The sequence below is a fragment of the Tamandua tetradactyla genome, chromosome 2 (genome assembly GCF_023851605.1).
Source record: "Tamandua tetradactyla isolate mTamTet1 chromosome 2, mTamTet1.pri, whole genome shotgun sequence".
Classification (NCBI taxonomy): domain Eukaryota; kingdom Metazoa; phylum Chordata; class Mammalia; order Pilosa; family Myrmecophagidae; genus Tamandua; species Tamandua tetradactyla.
The window spans coordinates 34,096,242-34,104,664 of NC_135328.1; the positions used below are offsets into that span (position 1 = coordinate 34,096,242).

Genomic DNA, 8,423 nt, shown 5'->3' on the forward strand with positions numbered 1-8,423 from the left:
ACTAGTTTACAGTTCTAAGGCTGAGAAAATGTCCCAATTACAACAAGTCTATAGAAATGTCCAATCAAAGGCATCCAGGGAAAGATACCTTGGTTCAAGAAGGCCGATGAAGTTCAGGGTTTTCCTCTCAAGTGAGAAGGCACATGGTGAACACAGTCAGGAATTCTCTCTCAGCTGGAAGGGCACATGGTGAACACTGTCATCTGCTAGCTTTCTCTCCTGGCTTCCAGTTTCAATGACGCTCCCCAGGAGGCATTTTCCTTCTTCATCTCTAAAGCTCTCTGGCTCATGGACTCTCTGTTTTTCATGGCTGCATTGTTCTGCTCTGCTCTCTCCAAATCTCCATTCTCAAAAATGTTTCCTGTTTAATAGAACTCCAGAAACATCAAGACCCACCCAAATGGGTGGAGACATGTCGTCATCTAATCCAGCTTAACAACCACTCTTGATCAAATCACCCCAGGGAGATGATCTAATTACAGTTTCAAACATACAGTATTGAATAAGGATTGTTCTGCCTTTATGAAATGGGATTTAGATGAAAACATGGCTTTTCTAAGGGACACAAATCCTTCCAAACCAGCACATACACCGACTGAAGCTGAATGTGAGAATGATAGAGGAAGGCAGGCTGGGGGCACAAATGAAATCAGAAGGAAAGATAGACAATAAAGACGGAGATGCTATAATCTAGAATGCCTAGAGTGTACAGTGATAGTGACCAAATGTACAATTTTAAAAATGTTTCTGCATGAGAAAAAAAAATTCTAGTAGACATCTTTTTTTTTCTTTTTCTTTGATACTACAGCATTTTTAGGGAAAAATTTGGCCACTGGCACTTAACATCAGAGGAAAAATCAAAGTACAAAATGCTGTAGACATGCAGAGAGGACAGAATGAAGTTAATGACACTTACGCATCCATCAAAATTATAACTACAGACTCCACTGGAACATGAAATATGATGCAAAACACGTGGAATAACTGAGAATACAAAATAGTAAGTCTATCATAATAATATTCTTTGGAAGTATTTATTCATGGGGGGAACATTTGAGTGCATCCAGCAGGAATGTAAATGGGCAGGATTCATTCCACAGTATTTACTGTATTAATGATGTGCTGGTCACTGGCCCAAGATACAGGATGTGTTGGAGAAAAGACAGCAGGCTCCCTGCATGAATGGTCCAGGGTGAGGAGCAGCGTGGGCATACTGTGTTTTTTATTCTTGCTGGGAATTGGTTCAAGTAATCTGTTTCTTGGAAATAAGACAATTAACTTTTTTATCCCCCCTTGCCGAAACCCCAATGCCAGCCAGCCGGGAAACTCTAAGGTGACTTGGGCACTTGCTTTACTGCTGGTCCTTACCAAAAAAACTGGATGAAAGGATGAAACTGCCCAGTGGGTGACTCCTCTAATGAAATCTGTGGACTCAAAATACTACCTCTCTCTCCAGCCCCTTGTCCATCCTAACTTTGAATAAGCCAGAGTCCTCAGTCCTTTTGGCCAGAGGGGACATAGATTAGAATCAGACTTGAATGTTTTACTGAGAGCTGCCTTTGGGGAAAGAGGGAGGGTTTGTGCCAGGCCTTTCCCAAGCACTCCCCGGCTAGTGTCACAACCCAGGGGACCCTGGCTGGGCCCCACGTGCCCCAAACCACAGCTTCTTATAAAGGTCACTGCACCTTCCACTGCCTGTTTTGACCACCCAGGGGCCTCCTGTTCCAGCATGGTGCTGCCCTGGGCCCTCAGAGCCCTGAAACTCCTTCTGTGGCTGACCGCCCGGGCCCCAGTGTGTGACCACCCGAGGGCTGCGCCCATCACCGATGCTATCCTGCAGCAGGTGAGCCCTGGGCCCAGCCTCTCGGGGCCACCCTCTCCCCTGCTGGCTGCTGGCTCTGCCCGTTCCTCGTACTGACCCTGGGGTGAAATCCAGGAGCCTCGGGAACCGTTCTCCTGTCCCCAAAGTTAGAAGCCCCGTTCTGAGGTGCCACAAAAGGGGCAGTTCTGTGCTGGGCATGGAGGGGGCACCCCTAGAGATGCCCGGTCGTGGGTTGAGCTCCTGCATGTCCAACTCCCACCTGGGGCCTCTGTTTCTCTGTTTGCAAAGTGGGGGCAGGATCTGCCTGAGCCTGTGGAGGACTCAGCCCCAGCTCCCTGTCATCAGCTCCTGCCTTCTCCCCAGCTCTCTGGCAAGTGGTTTGTCATTGCTGGGGTCTTACAAAACCCTGAAGCCCACCAGATGTTGAAAGAGGTCAAGGCAACCTTCTTTTACCTGGTCCCCAACCTGAAGGAAGACACTATACTGGTTCGAGACTACGAGACCATGTGAGACCCCCAGATGCCAACCCTCCATCCCAACCCAGGGGCCAGCCCTGGCTTGTCCTCCTAGGGCGGGAAGATGAGGGCAAGTCCTCCCCCAACCCTTGCCCCTACTCCCCTGACCTTGGTCTGTCTCCCCGTCCTTGGAGTGGGAGGCCTCACTGGAATCTGCCTGAATCTTGTCCCTTCTTGACTGTCATGAGTGCCTGCCCCACTCTCCATGACCACCTCACCCTGTGATCTCTTTGTGTCTGACTTCAGCGGGGACCAGTGCATCTACAATGTCAGCTCCAGAAGAATCCAGCGGCAGGAGGGGACCCTATCCCGCACTTGTGAGCCTGGGACAGCACCTGGAGGGCTGAGTGTGGAAAGGGGGGCCCTGGGGTAGGACGATAGAGCCCAGAGGAGGAGAAGGGCTGGGGCGAGGAGAACACAGGAAAGGCTCGTGGCTTATGTCTCCGTGGCCCTGGTGCCAGCACATGCAGTAATCAAAAGAATAATCACCACCATTTTTGAGCCCCTCCTATGTGCCAGGTACTGTTCAAAGAATATTATATGAATTAAGTGATTTAGTAACCCTGAGAGGACAGGATGAAAATCCTACCCAATTTACATGTGAGTAATCAGAGGCACAGAGAAGTCAAGGCCTGTCCCTGAGATCACACAGCTTGTAATTGAAACTAGGACTCAGATCCAAGGCTGGCTCCAGACCTGCCTCTGCCTTAGCCACACTGTGAGATGCTCTGGAAGTGAGGGTGGCAGCCCTAGTGTTGTGCGGATGGTGGCTTCACGCATGTCCCAGTTATTACCAGGGAGACGGTGCATAGTAGGGGCACATGAAGGCCAATGGCACTGAACTGGCCCCACTTTCCTGCCCTGGGGCTCCTCTCTGGACCTCATTCTCCTCATCTGTAAAATGGGAAGAGGGATCCTGGGGCTCACTGGTTGGCTGAGTGAATCTTGAGACACTGTCCTCCTCTCAGTCTCACCCAGAAGCTCTCTTCTCCTCCAGTGCAGGACAGGGAACAATTTGTCTCCCTGTGGCTCACCAAGGACCCCGAGACCTTCATGTTATTGTTCCTCCCAGATGATGATGGGCAGAACCGGGGACTAGCCTTCTACGGTAGGCACATGGGCAGCTCCTGACCCCAGACTCACCCAGGCTCTCCCACCCCTAGGGACCCTGGGGTGGGTCCCTGGGACCCCACCCCTGCCTGGCCCCCTGCCTGGCTCTCCCACCTTCCTTACCCAGACCTTCCCACCCCTGCAGCCAGGAAGCCGGAGGTGACCAAGGAACAACTGAGGGAGTTCCACGAAGCCCTCACCTGCGTGGGCCTGCAGCACGAGGAAATCCTGTACACGGATGGGAAGAAGGTGAGTGCAAGAGGGCCTGGGCAGTGCCCAGTGCCAGCCTGGGGGTGGTCCAGCCGTGGGCAGCCCTGGAGGCCAAGAGAGGGAAGGCCGCCAGCCCATGCGCAGCAAAGCAGGGTGTCCTACTTTGAAGCAGGGACAGCTGAGCTCCCCGCAGGCCTGTGGGTGCTGGGTGGGAGCCCAGGAGGGAAAGGACACTGTGAAACCAGGAAGGATGCGCAGAGCAGGTGAGGGGGATTTTGAGGATAACTAGAGAGGAGCAGCCTAGAGAAGGTGTGGTGGTGGGGCCCAGTGAGGCGGTGCACCCCAGTCAGTGCCACTTGCCATTTCCTGCTCCCCGGGCCTGTGCTCCCACTGCTCATTTTTATTACCTGTATGACTGGGAATCCCAATTGTGGTTTCAGTGCCCCCCAAAGTGCAGCAAGTGCAGGATCACATTCGAGTTTTGTATAACTGAGAATTTCCTGCATAAGTGTCTCAATATTTTTTTTTGAACCCATGTTAAATACAAGACTTTGCTTCATCTCATCCTATGCAATACTGCATGAAATCACATGGCTGATGTGCTGGTTGAGCTTTTATACATACATTTTTTTAAGTAAATGAAAACAACTCCATCTGTTTTCCACCTGAGCTCATATCACATTCTTACCAGAGGGATGGGCTTCCTCCCAGCTGCAGGAACACTGAGAAAGGGCTTAAGAGCACAGGCTCCCGAGAAAGACCCCCTGGTCAATAGACTGTCTATCCCATCTCCTGGCCAGGTGACCTCACGCTGGTGATAGGCCCACTCTGAGCCTGTTTCATCCTCTGTAAGATGGATGCAGTTGTGAAGTACTCAGGAGATACTGCCTTAGAGCCTGGCAGGTCAGATGTACTCAGAAAATGACAGTTGTGAAGGGTCTGAACTCCCATTTTGGAGTGAATCAGCTGAGGCTCAGAAAGGGAAAGTGATTCCCCAAGGTGCCCAGCTAGGAAGTGGCAGAGAGGAAGCCCTAGCTGGGCTGGGTCGAGTCCAGATTTCATTCCATCCCTATGGATAAAACCTTTCTTCCCACTATAACTGGGCCTTCTCCCCACAGGATCTGTGTGGGCCCCTGGAGAAACAGCAGGAAGAGGAGAGGAAGAAGGAAAACACTGAGTCCTAGGACACAAGGGCAGAACCAAAACAGAGTGGTGAGGAGGGCACTAGGCATCTGAGGTCCATCCAAATCCCACCACCAGCTCTTCCTCTCCCCAGTTGCATTAATTAATGTTCTGTATTTGAAAGCAGCTCTGGTTGTTAGTTGTTCATTCATTCATTCATCAATTCAACATCAACCATCCATCCATTCATGCCCTGAGTCGAGCCCTGGCTGGCATTGGATAAGATGCTGTCCTTGCTGGAGGTGTCTGTGTGTGATACTCACCATATGCAGGATGGATGGTGAGATGGGCCATGTGCTGTGGGGGCCCAGTGTGGAAAGTTTCCTTCTGCAGAGAAAAAGTCTGGGAAGGCTTTCTGGAAGGGGCATTGGAATCAACAGTGTAGAAAGATTAGAAGCTAGACAAAACCTGCTCTTCCCTCTGCCAGTGAAGGACCCAAGAAGACACGTATGAGGAAGACCGAGGCAGAGGACCCCAAATAGGAGGTGTGGGTACAGGGCAGTGGGAGTCCAGGCACATTGGTGCCCAATCAGGATGGTCCTTATTCTAGACATATGGCTCTGGCTGTCTCAGGAAAAGGTTTGGAGGGGCTGGACCAGAGACAGGAAGACCCTTGTGGAGGCTGCTGGGTTCACCTTGGCAAGAGGTGGTGTGCTGGATGGAGCAGGACTTGGGAACATGAGCTGGAGGAGCCGGGTGATTCCTCAGAAATGTCCTCAGGGTGCTCTTCTGTGAGACCCAGAGCAGGAGATGCACCTTGGGGTGAGGTCCCAGAACCAGCCACCACCTTGCACGTGGGTTTGGAGATGGGCCACGTCTGAGGCTCATGTTGAGGCATCCACAGAGCTGACCCCTGAGGCCAGGTGCCCAGCACAGGGGACCGGGCCGAGGGACGCATGGCCTCTTGTGTCTGAGGAAGGCAGCACCACCCAGGTGGCAGAAAGCTGGGGCTGAATTCTTTAGGCAGGTCCACAGCCCAGGGGCCATGCCCAGTCCTGGGCCCTCACAGCCTGCGCCCTCTTGGCCTCCCCTCCCAAGGGCCGAGCTCCACATGCAGACTCTTGGCTTCCTTCATCAAACAGGTGTGGCCATGCTGGGACACTCTGCCCTGGAGCCCCAGCCCGGACCCCTCCCCCCACCTGGCGGGACATTAGTGGACGTAACCGCCTCTCAGACACATAAAGTCTGGACCTGGGGTTTCAGAACCTGTAAGAAATCTTTGCATTTCAGCATTCATTCCAACAAGATGCAAGTTTTAACTCATCTGGGGTAGATCGGGTGAAAACTAAACAGAAATGGGTCCTTTGCAGGAGAGGTGCAAGTGAGCAGAGAGGAGGGACTGAGGAAAAGGCTGAGTGAATGAGAGACAGGGTCAGAGAGGAAAAAGTCACTGCAGTGTAGAAATCAGAGAACATGGATGTGGGGGTCAATAAACATGGGCTTGAACCCTGGCTGAGCACAGGCAGTGCAGCGGGACTTGGTCTCGTCCTCAAGAAATGGGGCCACAGAGGGAATCTCGTAGGCAAACACAGTGGCCAGGTGGGGGTGCCAGGTGAGAGGTGCTGGGTGGGGGGTGCCATGCTGAGGACTCGGACCAGAGATCAGCTTCTGAGGGTGTCAGGAAACAGCAGCTACCGTTATTGTCTGTGCTCAGTAGCACTGGAGAGAGAGTCCAGTTCATGCTTTTGCTGACACCAATTTAACTGAAACATCTCTGTCCTCTGTAAAAAAGGCCTCGGTCAGATGGCCTCTTCTTGCAGGGCCCCACCTGACCAATGGTTTATGATTCTGATCTGTGCAGAGTGGAAAGTAAGAGAAGCAGAAGCCACTGGCGGGAGGCAGGCGGTCTGGGAATGTGCACCTGGAGGTGCCCTGGGAGAAGGGCTTGGCGGGGCGTCTCTCTCCCCTCACAGAGCTGAGGGTAGAAACCACAAGTCACTGATGCTCAGTACAAATGCAGGAGGCTTGGGAATTTTTCTCTTTTTTTTTCCTTTTAAGGTCAATATTTTTGTTTCTTCTTTTGCCCTCATAACAAAAATATATTTTTAAATGCCTCACATATACAAACATAATGTACGCACACCCGTTCCTGAAATGCTGAGGCGAGCCCCACTGTGGGGTGGGGGAGCACAAGACAGCCTGGCCTGCAGGCCGTGGACCGGGTCCCATACCGGGGCCGAGCAGGTAGGTGGCCACCCGCCAAATGCCACTGGGGTCCCAGGGAGAGAGCTGGGCCTTAGGGTGAGGCTCTGAGAGGGCTGTGGTGGGCCAGCTTCCCGGGGCCTTCTACGGTGTCTGCACCCCAGTGGGCCTGTGGGAAAGGCCCCTCACCCATGGGAGCTGGGCGCATGTCACCCTGGGACTGACCCCCAGCTACCCCACGGCCAGAGGTGGGCAGGTGCAGGGTGAGGAGAAATCACTCCGTGATATTCTGCCTGGACAGAAGGTGGCCTGGGTCCCTCCCTTCCTAGAGGTTCTGGACCTCAGTAGTCACTTCTCTTGGGGACAGACCACTGCCCCCTCCATTTGGAAAAACCAGGACTGAGCAGGCGGGGCCCAGGCTGGGGGGCCGCCTCCTGCTGGGGGCTCTACATGAGTTTCAGGGGCCTGTGGCTGCAGCTGAGTCCTGGCCTGGGGGACAGCGGCGGGCTCCTGCCCCTCCCGCCCTGTCCATCTCTGGCCCCCGAGGGGAGTCAGGAGAGGCAGGAGCCCCACGGGCTGCGGGCCTGGCGCAGGGCGGCCAGCAGGGAGCGGCTCATCTGCTGGCTGGTGCAGTGCATGCTCTTGGCAGCCCGGACGGTGCAGCCCAGGACCTCGTCCAGCTCCCGCAGGTCATCCACGGGGAGCTGGTGGGCAGTGGGAGGAGGCTGTGGGGGCCACTGTGCAGACGCTCTCGCTGCAGGCGCTGAGGTAGGTTCTGGAGTGCATAGTACCTGAGGACACAGGTCGGCATCTTGTTAATCAGGAGAAAGCTGCTAAGAGCCAAGGAGCCCTGGGTGTCCTCAGAAAAGGTCCTCCTCATCTCTAGGTCAGCATTTAGCACGTTGATATGCCTCCAAGCTACAAGCTCAAAGAAGTCATGGATGGTGCTCGAAGCCATCTCCATGTTACTGAACATGCAGAAAGTGTTCCAAAGTTTTAGTTGAATGACTGCATGAATGTAAGACAGCTGAAAGGAAAGAGTTTTGGGTAGTGTTCTAGTTTTCTAGCTGCCAGAATGCAATATACCAGAAACAGAACGACTTTTTAAAAGGGGAATTTCATAAGTTGCTAGTTTACAGTTCTAAGGCCGAGACACTGTCCCAATTAAAGTAAGTCTGTAGAAATGTCCAATCAAAAGGCATGCAGAGAAAGATACCTTGATTCAAGTAGGTCAATGAAATTCAGGGTTTCTCTCTCAAGTGGAAGGGAACATGGTAAACACAGTCAGAGCTTCTCTCTCATCTGGAAAGGCACATGGTGAACACGGTGAGGGTTTCTCACTCATCTGGAAGGGCACATGGTGAACACAGTGTCATCTGCTAACTTCTTCTCCTGGCTTCCTGTTTCATGAAGCTCCCTGGGAGGCATTTTCCTTCTTCATC

The 8,423-nt window shown here is 52.9% G+C and overlaps 1 protein-coding gene across 1 annotated transcript; it reads left to right on the top strand.

Moving 5' to 3' along the window:
• The first annotated feature begins 1,712 nt into the window (after nucleotides 1-1,712).
• On the top strand, nucleotides 1,713-4,965 carry LOC143659592 (alpha-1-acid glycoprotein 1-like). Its single transcript, XM_077132722.1, has 6 exons — nucleotides 1,713-1,843; nucleotides 2,186-2,328; nucleotides 2,584-2,654; nucleotides 3,335-3,445; nucleotides 3,593-3,696; nucleotides 4,776-4,965. The coding sequence occupies exons 1-6, from the start codon at nucleotides 1,730-1,732 to the stop codon at nucleotides 4,839-4,841; spliced, it is 609 nt and encodes a 202-aa protein (XP_076988837.1). The 5' UTR covers nucleotides 1,713-1,729; the 3' UTR covers nucleotides 4,842-4,965.
• Nucleotides 4,966-8,423: the final 3,458 nt, after the last annotated feature.

What these genes read in the sequence shown, in the direction of transcription:
- LOC143659592 (XM_077132722.1), top strand. Translation starts at nt 1,730, where the DNA reads ATGGTGCTGCCCTGGGCCCTCAGAGCCCTGAAACTCCTTCTGTGGCTG. An exon ending in CCGATGCTATCCTGCAGCAG is followed by an intron (nt 1,844 to 2,185) that starts GTGAGCCCTGGG and finishes CCTTCTCCCCAG; the next exon opens with CTCTCTGGCAAGTGGTTTGT. An exon ending in GTTCGAGACTACGAGACCAT is followed by an intron (nt 2,329 to 2,583) that starts GTGAGACCCCCA and finishes GTCTGACTTCAG; the next exon opens with CGGGGACCAGTGCATCTACA.